This window comes from Bos javanicus, chromosome 6 (assembly GCF_032452875.1).
Source record: "Bos javanicus breed banteng chromosome 6, ARS-OSU_banteng_1.0, whole genome shotgun sequence".
In the NCBI taxonomy this organism is placed as follows: domain Eukaryota; kingdom Metazoa; phylum Chordata; class Mammalia; order Artiodactyla; family Bovidae; genus Bos; species Bos javanicus.
Window position 1 is genome coordinate 113780287 of NC_083873.1, and position 16337 is coordinate 113796623.

General features: G+C 56.5%; 1 protein-coding gene across 2 annotated transcripts in view; it reads left to right on the forward strand.

The window, feature by feature from the left end:
* The first annotated feature begins 329 nt into the window (after positions 1–329).
* Positions 330–16337, forward strand: part of SORCS2 (sortilin related VPS10 domain containing receptor 2) — a 493339-nt gene continuing 477331 nt past the window's right edge. Inside the window, exon 1 of one of the 2 annotated variants that reach the window (XM_061420930.1) lies at positions 330–852. In XM_061420930.1, coding sequence (XP_061276914.1) covers positions 379–852 — 474 coding nt within the window. In that variant the 5' untranslated portion in view covers positions 330–378. The remainder of the gene's footprint in view (positions 853–16337) is intronic. The other variant, XM_061420932.1, reaches the window with a different exon arrangement.

The following is a 16337-nucleotide window of genomic DNA, read 5'->3' on the forward strand; positions in this document are numbered from 1 at the left end:
CAGGAAGAAAGGGGCAGAGGAAGGGCGGAGGGAAGGAGGCGGGGAGGAGGAGGAAAGGAGCAAGGCTTGAGGACAGAGGTCTGTGGCCTGCGGCCCTGGAGGGTGGGGGCGCGCCCCAGGACCTCCGCCAGCCCGGTTGCTGAGCGTCTGGCGCTCGCCCGGGCGGGCGCGGGGCTGGCCGGCAGGTGGCGGTGCGCCCTCGGCTGCGCGGTGGCGGCGGCGGAGCGCCGAGTCCCCTCCTCCCGCCGGCGCCCTCCCCTCGCCGGCTCCTTTCTCTGCGCTCTCGCTCGCGCTCCCCAGCGCCCTCCGCTCTCCCGGCAGCGGTTTCTCTCGCCCGCGCCGCCCCGCCGCCGGCCCCGCCGCCGCCCCTCGGCGACCATGGCGCTCCGGGGATCCCCGCGCGCCCCGAAGGGCCCCGGCCCCACCGCCCGAGCCCCGAGCCCGGGGGCGCCGCCGCCGCCGCCGCCGCCGCGCTCGCGGCCGCTCCTGCTGCTGCTGCTGTTGCTGGCCGCTTGCGGGGCGGCGGGGCGCTCCCCGGAGCCCGGGCGCCTGGGTCCCCGCGCCCGGCTGACCCGGGCGCCGCCGAACCCGCCTGCGGGGCGCGCGCTGCCCGGCGGTGGCGAGGATCGGCAGGCGCGCGACGAGGAGCCCGGTACCCCGGGTCCCGGTCAGGCTCCGGGTCCCGGCGAGGACGGCGCCCCCGCCGCGGGCCAGGGGCGCTGGGCGCGGGCAGCGCCGATGGCCGGAGCGGCTTCGCGGGCGCAAGTCTCGCTCATCAGCACGTCGTTCGTGCTCAAGGGGGACGCGACGCACAATCAGGCGATGGTGCACTGGACGGGCGAGAACAGCAGTGTAAGTGACCTCCGCGCGCCCCCCGCGAGCCCTGACCCGGACACCTCGGAGCCTCCACTTCTGGACGGCCCCGCAGTCACCCCGCTATTCTCGGAGACCTGGGGACGGGAGTTACCCTGGCGGCGCCCCTGCGGGCCCGGGGCCACTTGGGAAGAGGTCTCCAGATACGTGAGCACCCTGCCTTACCTCGGGGACATTTCCACTGATTTCCAGGACCCTGAGCCGTCTCGGGGGCACCCCCACTGGCCTCCGGACCGCAGGTTGGGGGTGTCTCTGGAGGTTTCGGGACCCCGGCCACCTTGGGGCGCCCCCAGGCCTTTTAAGATCACTCCCAACTCGGTGTTGCACCTCTATCGCTTTCATCCTCTGCCGGGTCCGCCCAGCGCTGCTTTGGGATTCTCTCTCCACCCTGGTCTACCCGGTACCCGCTCTTGGCACTTCCACGGGCTCCAGGACCTCCGCGGTCAGCCCGGCGTCCGGTTCTGGGGCAGCCCCTCTCCCGGTCCGGAGGACCCGCCGCCGGACGCACCTGGATGTGCGGGGATCTGCTAACCCGGGGAGTTGGGCTCCGCGCCGCGCTTCGGGCCAGCTTCCTGCACTCCCCGCCCTCCCCCACCTTCGCCGCTACTTTGGCCTCGTTCCAGCTGGAAGTTGGACACCCTTGCCCAGCAAAGACACTTCTGTTAGGGTCCTCTGGCGCCTCCTTCCACCAGCCCTGCGGGTCCTACCCCTACCCGCTCCTCCTTTGGGTGGTGTGTCAGGGGTATGGGGCTAACCCTCACCTTCTTCCCCTGGGTGGGGTTGGGGCCGGGGAAGCACAGCCAGCAGCTGTGTGTGTGGGAGTGGCTGGTTGTGGGGAGAGGAGATGGGAACCCCTCCTCACTCCCTTGCATCCATGTCCGCTCATTGTCCAGGGGCTGCCCCCAACCCTTCTCCTTGACCACTGCTCCCCAAACTTCTGGAGAGACGGCATAGGGCCAGGCCCTGCGTCCATCAGTCCATCAGGAGTGGAGGGGTGGGGGTCCAGGCGCTCCTCGAGGCAGGGCAGGAGTGTAGCCTGGGCTGGGTGGTACTGTTACTCAGCTCCTCTGTCTAGCCCTGCGTGCTGGGTGCCCTGGGGTGGAGGAGGGATGGGGTGGGGGAGTGAGCCTACTGGTGCAGGGGCAGCACTGGATGAGCCTGCTTGGTCCAGAGCTCAGTGCCCTGCTAGCCAGTCGTATCTGACCCTTTGCGATCACGTGGACTGTAGCCCACCAGGCTCCTCCGTCCATGGGATTCTCCAGGCAAGAATGCTTGAATAGGTTGCCATTTCCTCCTCCAGGGGATCTTCCTGGCCTAGGGATCAAACCTGAATCTCCTGCATTGCAGACGGTTTCATTACCATCTGAGCCACCAGGGAAGTGCCTGGAGGTCCAAACCCGCACCGTCTGGAGAGAGGGGTCAGACCCCAGATGTGCAGCTGGGCCCTGCCCTTCCCTCATTCCCGTTTCACTACTAAACCTTGTCCTGTGTACCCTAAGCTGTACCTTTGGGACTGCAGGGTAAAACCTGGACACCAGTAACTCAAGGGAACAAATAAATATTGACTGTTAAGTCAATCCTGTGGAGCCAGAACATTCAAACCAAGCCTCCCTCCTCCCCGCCACCCCTGCCCCAGGTTCATCCAGCAGCTAATTCATTTTAGCTTCGTGGGGAGTGGCCAGTGGGGGTGAAAGAAGTTAGGGAGAGACACAGAGTGTTGGAGACCAGCCTCCCAGATGGGACCAGCACCTTCAGGACTCACTGAGAGCTAGCCTGCCAACCCCCGTTGAGTGCAGGGTTTCCTTGGAGAGACGAGGGGGCAGGGCCTGGCAGAGGAGCCCACCTGGCTTTGCTCCTTGGGGACAGTGGCTGAGTTGAGTGGGTCCCTTATGACTATTTCCTGGCTGCTGGCAGGTGAATGCCTGCAAGGGGGAGGTTGGGTGTGGGAAGTGGGAGGGGGGTGCTGGTTTCTCTTTAGTGGGTCGCAGGAAGTCCAAATCTGGAGAGGAGCTTTGAGAGATGCCTTGCTCCCCTGGAGCTAGGAAAGCGGGGGCGGGCAGGGGTGACTGTGCGGAGCCCGGCGTGGCCTGGCACTTAGCAAGACACTCAGGAGGCGGAAGCCCAAGTACTCACGGCTGTTAGCGTCTGTGGGTGAGAAGGTGGGCAGAGCAGCCTGGAGACGCTGACCAGGCCTTTGGCTCAAGCACCACCCACTCCGCTTGTCAACACCGCCTACTCCCCCCACCCCCGGCTCACCCATTCTCTGGAATGGGAGACTGGAGTCCTCTCTGGAAAAGCACATCATTCTTTGGCTTTGGCAGCAGGTGATGCCTGAGTTTCGCTTGCCTGGGGAAAACTCAAGAGGAGTGAAAGCTGTAACCAAGCGCTGAGGAAAGCCATCCCCCCCCGCCGCGCCCCGCCCCGCCCAGTCTCTGGTTTCTTAGTACTCCGCGCATGCGTTACGTTATTTTCTCCGCACTCAGAAATGCGCTCCAAGCCCCTCTGGCAGCCACAGGGCCAAGGATTTTAGCCAGGATTCTGCACTTGGATCACCTCCGCTCCTCTGCTTGAAAGCCCCATCTTTGAAAGCGGCAACAGGAAAGAAACTGACTTGAGGCTGATTTGCTGAGCAGAGTCTTTTCAAAATTTCATTTCACTTCGTTTGCGCAGGTATCCGGCCCCAAGGAGCTAGGCCTGTCCAGGTGCTTCGCGTGAGCAGAGAAAGTGTTTGCTTCACTGTGTCCGGTGTTTTTCCAAGTTAATAGAAAAAGCATTTGCTGAGAGGGGTAGCTGCTCAAAACGGCATTTTAGAGCATCTGCAGAAAGGAATGGCGAATCACAGGATGTGAGCTGGCTCCAGGACAGGCCCCGTGGCTGTAGCGCTGAGAACATATGTGCTTTTTCCTTCCAAAGGCTTGGTTTCTTCCCGCTCCCATGGAGATGCAGAAGGGGACTTGCTTGGAAGTTCAGACACTGCCTTTCTGTCTGCCGTTTAGCCATAGAAATGAATTGTTAGGTGTGAAATGAATGTTTCATTGCAACCAACCGGTGTTACCTTTGATGCTTCCAGACGGGGTGGTGCACAGAGGCTCCAGGTTGTGAGTCTCGCTAGCTACCCTCAGAGGCAGAGGGGTGATTTAGAGGCAAATATGACAAGAATGAAGGCTTCCCAGGTGGCTGAGACAGTCAAGAATCCACCTGCAATGCAGGAGACCCGGGTTACATCCCTGGGTGGGGAAGATCTCCTGGGGAAGGTGAATGGCAACCTACTCCAGTATTCTTGCCTGGAGAATTCCATGGGCAGAGGCGAGAGCCTGGAGAACTAAAACCCATGGGGTTGCAAAGAGTCGACACGACTGAGCAACTAACACACACACACACACAGGACAATGCGACAGGATGCAGGTCTCTTGTTCCAGGCTCAGGGTTTGATGCTACCCCAGTGGGATGGCGCTGTGCCCTGTCCCAATTTTCCCGCTTCTGGGAAATCCCACAGTTATATATTGAAGTGCAGCTCATCTGCATGCCTTTCTTTAGGGCAGTGGAACTGTAGCTTGGATACGTTAATGGACTGGAATGTGAGCTTCCTGCAGCCAGGCCGTTTGTTTGGCTTTGTTACTGCTGGGCCATGGATTGGCCTACCCTGCCCGCTCCCTTTTCTGCCTCTGCTCTGTGTCCTGTTTGCAGGGTTGGGTTGGAGACATCTAGGGGAGCAGAGATAATTCAGCCCTGACTGTCCCTGCTCTCTACCGGGGGATCTTCGGGAACCTAACATTTGTGCATGTTTTATACCCAGAGACACAGAGCTCCAAATCAGAGCGTGGAGCTTCTGAAGGTGTGAAATGGGTCACACCTGGCACACCTGTCAGAGGTCAGGTTCCTTCAGGGCAGTTGTGTCAGCCTCCCAGGGCCGCCACAACAGAGAGCCAGACCGGATGGCTCAAAAAGCAGGGCTTTGCCCAGGGTTTTGGAGGCTGGTCATCCAAGGGCTTCCCTTGTGGCTCAGCTGGTAAAGAACCTGCAATGCGGGAGACCTGGGTTCAATCCCTGGGTTGGGAAAATCCACCGGAGAAGGGAATGGCTACCCACTCCAGTATACTGGCCTGGAGAAATCCTTGGACTGTATAGTCCATGGGGTTGCAAAGAGTTGGACAAGACTGAGCAACTTTCACTTTCACTTTTCATATGAGATCAAGGGGGCAGCAGGGTTGGTAGCTCCCAAGGCCTCTCCCTCTGGCTTGTCAATGGCCGTCTTTGTGTTGTTGTTCAGTCGCTCAGTCGTGTCCGACTCTTTGCGACCCCATAGACTGCAGCACGCCAGGCTTCCCTGTCCATCACCAACTCCCGGAGCTTGCTCAAACTCATGTCCATTGAGTCGGTGATGCCATCCAACTGTCTCATCCTCTATTGTCCCCTTCTCCTTCCACCTTCAATCTTTCCCCGCATCAGAGTCTTTTCCAATGGCTCTTCGCATCAGGTGGCCAAAGTATTGGAGCTTCAGCTTCAGTCCTTCCAGTGTTGATTTCCTTTAGGACTGGCCATCTTTGTGTCTGCGTCCTAATCTCTTCCTACAAGGACACCAGTCATATGGAATCAGGGCCCACTCCGGTGGCCTCATTTTAAGTTGTGCTAGTCACCCAGTTGTGTCTGACTCTTTGTGACCCCACAGACTGTAGCCCATCAGGCTCCTCTGTCCATGGGATTCTCCAGGCAAGAGTACTGGAGTGGGTTGCCATTCCCTTCTTCAGGGGATCTTCCTGAACCGGGAATTGAACCTGGGTCTCCTGCGTTGCAGGTAGATTCTTTACCATCTGAGCCACTAAGGAAGCCCCATTTTACCTTAATCCCCTCTTTAAAGACCTTATCTCCAAATATAGTCACATCCTGAGGTCCTGGTGGTTAGGAGTTAAACATATGATTTGTGAGGGGGGGCACACTTTAATTCATAACAGCTGGAAAGGGGCTTCATTTACTTTTGTGTCCCTTGAGCTTCACGCAGCGGGGCTCAGAGTAGTCCTGTGGGGAAAGAAGGGATGGACATGCACAGTTAAGATACGGGGGCTGAGCACCATCTTCCCCAGTGGGGAAATCAGGGAAGACTGCCTGAAGAGTCGCTATCAGGGTGAACTTATAGGTTGAGTGGGGGGGGGGGCGCACATGGGGGACAGAGAGGGGCATCCTGGGGGAGGGGCTACTTGAGCAAGATCTGGGGGGAGGGGATGTGAAGGCGTGCTATGCACCCTCTAAGGAGACAGTGAGTGCATTGTGCATGAAGAGAAACCAGAGGAAAGAAGTTTGAAAACAAAAAACTGGTTGAAGTCAGCTCTGAATGGGCCCCAAACATGAGGCCCCAGGGCCCACTGTGGTAGCGTGGGTTATGGGTGCTTGCCTGGGTTCGCACGGGCCCTGCCCCTTTCTGGCTCTGCGGTTTGGGTTGGATGGACTGAGCTCCCGAGGCCTCGGTGTCTTAGATCTGGGGGAAGTGATGGCTCGAACATCTGTCTGCAGTGCCGGATCGTCTGTGTAAAGTGCTCCGACAGGGCGCGGCCTGAAGCAGGGGCTCGGGAAGTGGCCGCGGGGGCTGGGCTGAGTTTCAGCCACCACCCTGGAGGCAGTGTGCAGGGTGGGCTCAGGGAGGAGGCTGCTATGGTGCTGAGACCTGGCCCAGGCCCTGGAGGGGACAGAGGGAGGGGAGAGTGGATCTCAGAGCAGGCTCCGATGAGGATGGACAGGGCGTGGCTGCCCGCCTCGGCTCCCGCTTCCCTATCCCCGCTGCAGGCTTCTGTCTTTCCTGGAGCGGCACTGGCCTCCTGGCTCATGGCCAGCCTTCAACGTCCAGAGGACCATAAGGGCCTTCATGGAAAGCCCTTCAGGTTCTTGAATGAATCCGGTGACAAAGCTGATTTGTAGCCTGGCGTCTGATGGCGGGGTCTTTGTGGTGACAGCTGTGCTCCACTCCTATGGGCGGGCTTTGTGGCTCCAGGGCCTTCCATTTAAGTCTACAGAAACTTCCGTGAGATATTTTGGAATTCCAGGCCACCAGAGTGCCGGCCTGCAGCATTGTGGGGTGGGGACCGGACTGGAGAGAGAGGTTTAGTTCACGGTGGCTGAGCCGTGGCTGGTCTCTGCTTGGCCGGTGGGCATCTTCCCAATGCAGGGCTGCTTCTCTGTCTCGCAGCCTTCACCAAGGGCAGCCAGCGGCCACCTAGACACAGACAGAAGCAGACAGAGGTCGAGGGATGCGGTGACCAGCACTGAGCGGCCGTCACATTTGCTGTCAGGAAGCCAGCTGTGCCAGCCTGGGCCTGGCGGCTGGACCACAAATGATGAGAGTGAGGGCAGCGGGCGCTGTGAGGCAGGCGGGGGTCGGTGGACGCATACGCTGGGCGGGCTGGGTCTGGGAGAGTCTTGGCAGGCAAGCTGGCAGTGTTGCAGTTGGGGGTGGGGGGTGCCTGTCTTGGGCGCAGGACCACCTGGCGTCTTTGGCATTCTTCTGTGCCTGGAGAACTCATTCGAAGTTTGAGAGTCCCAGGTGAGAAGAGACCTCGCGTTAGCCTTCAAAGCAGCTGCTTTCTAAGAGGGTCTGTTAGGACTCAGAGAATGAACTTATGGTTGCGGGTGGGGAGCGGATGGCATGGGGAGGGTGGAGGGAGGAGATGGCGAGGGAGTTGGGGATCGACGTGTTTGCATGGCTCTATTAAAGGTGGATAACCAACAGGGGCCTACTGTGCAGCACAGGGAGCTCTGCTCAATGTGATGTGGCCGCCTGAACGGGAGGGCAGTTTGGGGGAGAACGGATACATGTGTGTATGAGACTGAGTCATTCTTCTGTGCCTTTGCAACTGTCACAGCACGTGAATCGGCTAGATTCCAATATAAAATAAAAAGTTAAAAAGAAGAGGCTCTGTTAGGTGCTGGGGTGCAGTGGTGAGCAAAACCAATCACAACTCCTGTCCTGGTGGGTCACTGGGACTGGACAGGAATTTATTGCAGAATTCTGGTGCCCTAAGGATCTGTGCTGGGGAGGTCACCGAGGACTTCCTGGAGGAGGTGATGCTCGAGCAGCTCTGAAGGGTGGGGAGAGTCACCGTCATCGGGCCTAGGAGGAGGTTGGGAGGGTGAGAGGGTGCAGGCCGATGGTGAGGTACGGAGTTCTGGAAAAGTCTGGTGCACCAGGCGGAGAAAGAACAGGTCTGTCAATCAGGAAGCTTGGCTCAAAGGCACAAAAACAGCTCTGTTAATTAGGTTCCTGGACACATTGCACAAATCTACTTTTACTTTAATGAAGTGGCTATTTAATTTGTAGTTGCATGAGGGTTCCTGAGAGTGTTTTAAGGAGATCATAAATTAGCTTCTTTCTTCTGCACGCCCCTTCAGATTAGAAGGCAGTCCAGCGCTTGGTAGGCCTCCTTTAGAGTTACAGTTGTTTTAACATTTGGTTTTAGCATAATTGGTCAGAGGTAAGCTCAGCCCCCCGAGGATGACACCGGGGAGTGTGGGGCTGGAGCCGTGAGATCATGCGCTGGCAACACGCCAGGCACCCCCACGTGATCCCCCAGTTTAGGAGGACCCGGAGTGGGAGCTTGTAAACTGCCTTCTGTTTGGGGCGGGGGGAGCTTCCCCATTTTTCTTTTTTCAGCATCCAAAGAGTGAGTTATTTACAGATGCTTCCCAGTGGCCTGTTTCGCCCTCGCCCTACTAATTCCTGAGTTGGCACGGGTGCTTTATGGAGTGCGGGGCAATGCTGGTAAGCCTTGAAGCCAGCCGCTTCTGCAGCCCTGTTCCTGGCCAGCCTGTGCCCAGGTTTGGAAGCTCAGGGAGCAGGGGGAGCCCTGCCTGTTGTCGTGGTCACGGTGAGGTCTCCGTCCCTGGGGTCTGGAAGGTGAAGCCCATGTTGGGGGTTCTATCCCCAGCCTGCTCGTGCTGTGGGAATCCTTGGAAAGCCTCATCCTCGGTGTGAGCGTGGATGCGGGGGACAGAAGCGCCGTGAAAACACGCACCCATGGGTCTTCCAGGAGTGCCCAGTGGATGGCGGGCAGGCGAATGCCCTGCACCGCCTCACATGGGCTCCCGCGGTGCGACCACCCCTAACCCGCACTCCGTGGGTTGTAAAACACAGACCTGTTCAGCCTGTTCCCAGCCCCCTGGGAGCTGGCGATGACGGATGGACAGCCCTCGGAGGGTAGCAGGAAAACCCTTCCTGCTGCAGCTCCGGGATTCCAGGACACACAGCATTGTATCATCTGTATCCCAATTAAGCTCTGTTTGTTGTTTTAAACATTTAATGGGAATCCTGGAATGGGAGCTGTCACTGCAGAACCGGAAAAAAATAAAAGAGAGAGAGAATGAAAACTCCACTGTTCTTTTGAGGTGGAAAAGGTGCTTCTTAATTTTGCATCTCTGCAGCAGTCAGTTACTGCATTCGTCCAGAAAATTATGATCATTTAATTAATTTCTTTTCACACCAGCGCGAAGATCTTGAAATAACAGCACCCTCCTTTCTTCATGATTTTCTTGCAAAAGCCGATCATTCCCTTCAATGCCGAGCTCGCGTTGACTCCAACAGGCACATCTCTTGCACGACGCCATGTCCTGATGCTCGGAGATAAATTAAGTTCAAATTAAAGGGAGAAAAGAGCCAGGCTGCATGTGGCTGCTTCTATTCCAATGACTTTTAATTCAGAAAGGGTTCTTTATGAGTGTCTGTGCCGTGTGTATTTCTGAGGCGCGAGAGATACCATCTCCCGGGCCTTAGCGGGAGAGGCGGCATGTAGGATGGCCTCCATACTTCTGCTTCAGAGGCAATTCTATCTTAGAATAACAATTTCTCGTCATTTACATATTGCTTCTGATTAGTAATCATGAAGTTAATAATCACAGCCCCCTTTTATGTGCCCGTGGCTGTGCCAAGCGCATCACAAGCATCATCTCATTTACTTCTGCAAACAGTCCTAAGACATGGATACAACTGTTGCACTCATTTTACAAAGGAAAGTGAGGTTCGCAGCATCCCGGGGACTTGCCCAAAGTCACAGAGCTGATACAGGCCCGAGATGTGATGCCACTCTTCACTCTTGAGCCTGAGCGCTCCTTTTTAGGGCAAAAAATTTTTTTACGCTTTTTTCTTCTTTATTGTTTCTCAGCGGTGGTTCAGTTCAGTTCACTCGCTCAGTCGTGTCTGACTCTTTGCGACTCCATGGACTGCAGCACGCCAGGCCTCCCTATCCCTCACCAACTCCCAGAGTTTACTCAAACTCATGTCCATCGAGTCTGTGATGCCATCCAACCATCTCATCCTCTGTCGTTTCCTTCTCCTCCTGCCTTCAATCTTTCCCAGCATCAGGGTCTTTCCAGTGAGTCAGCTCTTCACAATCAGGTGGCCAGAGTATTGGAGCTTCAACTTCAGCATCAGTCCTTCCAATGAATATTCAAGACTGATTTCCTTTAGGATGGGCTGGTTGGATCTCCTTGTAGTCCAAGGGACTCTTCAAGAGTCTTCTTCAACAGCAGAGTTCAAAAGCATCAATTCTTCAGTGCTCAGCTTTCTTTATGGTACAACTCTCACATCCGTACATGACTATTGGAAAAACCATAGTTTTGACTAGATGGACCTTTGTTGGCAGTGGTGGTAAATTACAGATAACTTAGAATTTACCCTCCGAACCATTTTTAAGTGGACATTCAGTGGCATGAAGTCCATTCACATGGCTGTGAACCCATCACCACCATCATCTCCAGAACTTTGTCATCTTCCCAAACTGAAACTCCGTCCCCAAGAAACATGAACCCCCATCCGTTCCCACCTCCCGCTTTCTCTGGAAACCAGCATTCTGCTTCTGTCTGTGACTCTATTTCTTCTAAGGACCTTGTATAAGCGGAGGCATGCATTGTTTATCCTTTTTGTATCTGGCCTATTTCACTTGGTGTGCTGTCCTGAAGGGTCACGCATGCTGTAGCATGCATTAGAGTGTCCTCCTTTTTCGAGGCTGAATCATAGTCCACCGCATGGATGGACCACACTTGCTTACCTGTTCATCCATCCATGGACACTGGGCTGCTCCCACCTCTGGTCTATCGTGAACAATGCTGCTATGGACACGGGGGTATAAACGGCTGCTGAAACTCCCGTTTTCACCACTTCTGGGAATGAATCTAGAAGTGGGATTGCGGGGTCACATGGTAATTCTGTGTTAGTTTTTGGGTTGGGCCTGTGGCCTGACACAGCAGACGTCACTCCTGTGTCTGCCTTGAGCTTTGCCCACCTGTCAGCTGCAAGGCTGCAATCCCTAAAGAAACCCGCGGCCCTGTGGTTTTGGAGGGGGAACTGTCACAGTGCTCAGGGCCACCCCACACCTGGGAATCACACGGCGGGGAGACGTGCAGTGCTGCTGTTTCTGCTTTCCTCCGATAACCCCCATTCTGCCCTTTGAGACCCGAGGGGAGGGGGCTGTTACCTGGAGCCCAGGAGATCCAGATCTGTCTCCTGGGAAAGTCAGGAGTAGGCTGACTGGCCAGGGGCGGGGGTGGGAGGTGGGTGGTCCAGAGGGGCGTGGCCTGGAGCTGCTGCCTCCCTAAGGTTCAGATCAGATCAGATTGTGTCCGACTCTTTGCGACCCCATGAATCGCAGCACGCCAGGCCTCCCTGTCCATCACCAACTCCCGGAGTTCACTGAGACTCACGTCCATCGAGTCAGTGATGCCATCCAGCCATCTCATCCTCTGTCGTCCCCTCCTCCTCCTGCCTCCAATCCCTCCCAGCATCAGTCTTTTCCAATGAGTCAACTCTTCCGCGTGAGGTGGCCAAAGTCCTGGAGTTAGGTTAACCTTTTGTATTTCAAGTTCACGTGAGCCTCACTTCCTCCCTTTCCCCCTTAGGCCCTTTCCCCTATCGACTACCTCATTGACTAGCTAAATAATTCAATTTTCACTCTGTAAAAATAAAACACTCAATAAAAAAAACTTATGTTTTTCTCAATTTATTCCCATCGGTACTACTTAACCCCATCCAACTTGATGTTCTGATTTATCACTTGACCGTAGAGGGGTTTTAGGGTTTTTATTCATCCCTGAAGCCGTTCTTCATCTGTGATTGGAGGTAGCTGCTGGGCTGACCAAGGGTGCACACGCAGGGGCTTCCCAGCTCCGAGGACCACCCCTTCATCCTGGCACATGGGTCCTCAGCTCTTGGTGTGTCACAGCCTCCCCCATGGAACTTTCTCAGAATGTGGGTTTTATAACCAGCGCAACAATAAAATAGAGAGGACCGAAAGGAAATAAGTTCTATGGTCACAAAGTCACCAACGTATTAAAACTAACTTCCTTTAGTCACACATCGACGAGAGTTAGCAGCAAGTGTGATAACTCCTACAGCTTTGACGTGATGAGCGTTAATGATACTTCGCGGTCAGCGGCACCTGCCTCCACGCCCTGGGAAGCACCTGTGGTTGGTGACAAAGTCCCAGGTGCCAGTGACACCCTTGTGACTTGTTGCCTCTTCATGCAGGGAGAAGTGCCCAGCCGCAGCTGGAGTCGATGAACATAAAGAGGTCACTGCCGGGACTTCCCTGGCAGGTCCAGTGGCTAAAACTCCTCACGACCAGGGCAGGGGGCCTGGGTTCAATTCCTGGTCGGGGAACTAGATCCCCCATGCCGCAACTAAGACCTGCTTCAGCCAATCAAATAAATAAATACTGAAAATAATATTAAGAGGTCATTATTTTTCCATCCCAGTTCATGAGTCCCTGGATCCTGTGATCCTGGAACTGGCGGTGGGGGAAATCACAGGTGAATCACAGGTGAGTAGAAGTGTAGTAAATGCTAGGTATGGGCTTCCCTTGTAGCTCAGTCGGTAAAGAATCTGCCTGCAGTGCAGGAGACCCGGGTTCGATCTCTGGGTTGGGAAGATTCCCTGGGAGAAGGAAATGGCAACCCACTCCAGTATCCTTGCCTGGAAAATCTAATGGAGAGAGGAGCCTGGTGGGCTGCAGTCCATGGGGTCACAAAGAGTCGGACACGACTGAGCGACTAACACTTACTTAGGGCGTGGCTGGTGGGAAAGAGAAAGGACAGACGGACCCCATGGAAATTATTCTGCCCCCCCCCTCTGACCCCAGCTCCTGGTCCTAATGTCCTGTGTCCCCTAGACCCCAGCCCTTTCCTTGGTCCTCACCAGCCCCCCAGGGTGTGGACTCCAGGAGGGCAGGGCTTCGGTTTGTCTGTTCTCTGCTGTCCCCCAGCGCCTGGTGCTTAGCAGATGCTCAGTAAATGTTTGGCACCTTGAGGAGGCTAGGAGGAGCTTGCTGGTCCCCGGCCCGGCTCCTTCCCTGCTGAGTGTCTGGGCATGACCGCACGGCTGGTGGGTGATGGACCCGGCCTCCCTGTCCAGCTGCCTGCCCCTCACGAGACCTCTGAAGCTCTGCAAGGCCTTAGTTGATCTCCGCCTGTGTGCAGCGAGGGTCCTGAGCCTTCCCGGTGGAGATGAGCTCTTTTGAGGGGGCAGATGGAGAGACCGGAGGAGGCAGAAGGAGAGGATCCAGAACCTTCGATTGGCAGCAGTGACCACGCAGCCAGGTCATGGCGCCTCTGCCCTCTGGCTGGGGTGGGTCAGCTGAGAGCCAGGGCACTCAGCAAGGAGACAGCGGCAGTCCCCCAGTTCAGTTGGGGCTTTTAAATGGCTTCTCTGGGTCTGAGTGTCGTACATTCACGTAGAACAGAACCCAGCACCCGGCAGATGGTTGGCTCAGCTTTTCAACAAAAATAAATGACTTAAGGGGACAGACTTTAAACATGGAGGAGTTTCCTGGAGGGGCGGCATGCAGGATTTGGAAGGTCGACCCGATGGGTATCTTTCAACATGTGTTTTCGCGGGGTCACTTGTTCATTCGTCCATAGTGGGCTAAATGTTTCCTCCAGGCCAAGCTCACAAGTGGAAACATTACTTTGCCAACAAAGGTCCATCTAGTCAAGGCTATGATTTTTCCAGTCGTCATGGATGGATGTGAGAGTTGTACTATAAAGAAAGCTGAGCACCAAAGAATTGATGCTTTTGAACTGTGGTGTTGGAGAAGACTCTTGAGAGTCCCTTGGACTGCAAGGAGATCCAACCACTCCATCCTAAAGGAGATCAGTCCTGGATGTTCATTGGAAGGACTGATGCTGAAGCTGAAACTCCAATACTTTGGCCACTTGATGTGAAGAGCCGACTCATTTGAAAAGACCCTGATGCTGGGAAAGACTGAGGGCAGGAGGAGAAGGGGACAACAGAGGATGAGATGGCTGGATGGCATCACCGACTCAATGGACATGAGTTTGAGTGAACTCCAGGAGTTGGTGATGAACAGGGAGGCCTGGCGTGCTGCAGCCCATGGGGAAGCAAAGAGTCAGACACGACTGAGTGACTGAACTGAACTGAAGCTCACAAGGATAACCAGGTTCTGATGTCAGCCCTGGGGAGGGAGGGAACCCCTGAAAATTTGCCTATGTCTTTTCTTCCAAGTTGCATCAGCAGGTCATCTTTTAAAAGGTTGAGAAGGTGTGGCCTCTGGAGGCTGTGGCTATGTGCTCGCACCCTCCCCTTACACCAGCACCCCTGGGGGGTTGAGGCGGTGCTTGGAGCACACCCCAGCATCTGGCCAGGGCTGTGCTAATGTGCCAGCGTCCACAGGGAGTTTGATGTGGTCCCATTTTTGTCCCATTTCCTGAGGGGCTTGCTGAAACAAAGCAAAGTCCAGCAACGTCGGCTCCAAGAGCCCACTTTTAAAGGGAGTATTTCTCCTTGACATCTGGTTTCTGGTAAATTTCCTGATATGAATTATGGCCTGAAATGCTCACCTCCTAAGGTCCAATCAGACTTTCTTTTTATCTCACCAAACAGAGGCCCAGCAGCCACGGGGAAACCTGAAATCCGTGGCCTTCTGGGGAGGGGGGTCTAGTGGGAGGGGTACTTTGGGACACGCTTTTCCAGCGTCCCTCCCCCCCGCACTGCCGGCCCCAGGGAGGGGAGTTGGGCCTGTGGTCACCACTGCCCTCCTGACACGGAGGAGCCAGCCAGACGGGCCCTGGACGCTGGGGTGACCCGCCTCACGCTGCCTGGCCAGCAACCCCACCTCGCCCTTCCGGGATGTGCAGGTCTGGCTGACTTTGCTGCTGGCCACCTTGACCTCTGACCTGGGAGAAGCGTGGGGGTGGGGGGACTGTCCACGCTGCACGTGAGGGCAGGAAGCGGACCGCCCTCTGTTCCCCGGGGCTCGTGAGAGTCCTGCTTTCAGGAGTGTTTCCAAGCGGCACTGCCCACTGGAGTGATGGGGAATTATCGCCGGGAGTGGGGGTGTCTGGGTGGGATGGGATGGGAGGTGGGGCTGTAGCCCAGGTGCCAGTCGCATGATGGGGTCCCAGCCCTGCCTGTCCTGAGGCACTGCATGCAGGGCCTGGGCCCCCCAGTAGTGAAGGATGAGAGACTGTGAGTCTGTCCCCTCTCCGCCTCGGTTGGGGCCCTGCCAGGCCCCAGGGCTGGGCTTACCTCTCTGCCTGTCTCAGGGTCCCCGGGGTCCTGGGGGAGGGCGGGGGGTATGACATCTCTAGTCCCTTAGATGAGCTGGTGGCCGAGCCTGGGTCTGGGTGTCCTCAGCATGGGAAGGGGCTCGCAGAGCCGCGTGTCTCCCCCGCCCTGGCTTGGAAGGGGCGGAGCCTGGAGGGTGGTCCCATTTGCCGCCTGGCTCCCCTCTTATCCTAGGAAGGGGGTCTGAGGACCCACCGCCACTTATGGACCTGCAACATGAGAGGCGTTTTGGGGAAGGAGGAGGGGGTGGTGGGCAGCCAGCTGCCAGCACCTTGATGCCCACCGGGCTCTTCCCGAAGCTCCTACTATCCTCAGAAGGTGCTGACATTTATAGCAGAGCTGAGTCGGGGCCACAGACTCACCGTACAAGACATCTCATGGGTCTGCCTTGCTTTCCTAAGTCAGTAGATTCTGACTTTCGGTCTTAACCCTCCTGAAGGGAACGCGGCTTCCCCCAGCACCTCCCCGTCTGGAGAAACCTGAGAGGGCTTCCCAGAGGTGGTGGCGGGGTGAAGGATGGTGGGGGGAGGGATGGAGGGCATCCAGGTGGTGGCAACAGCAGGGCTGTGGTGTGGTGAGTTTGGGAATTGAGGGTGGGCTGGGAGAAGGGAGAACCAGGAGGGAGAGTCCCCGGGAGGAGCCAGGCGGTGACACTGGACAGTCGCCGCCCTAACGTTTGTCACGGGGCCTTTTGAAGGGTGTGGATCGTCCGCCTGAAATTCCACCAAGTGCATGCATGGCCCCAGCTCATTAAGAGGGAAGTGGGTGTGACGCTGGGCGGGTAGCTAAGAGTCTGTCCGCTAATCCTTAGTCCCTTTTATTCTTCTCCACCTGGAAGAAAATGCAATGGCCATGTTCCATAGTAGTGCAGGTCTATGAAGAGCGGCATCTGGTGTCCGTCTGCCTA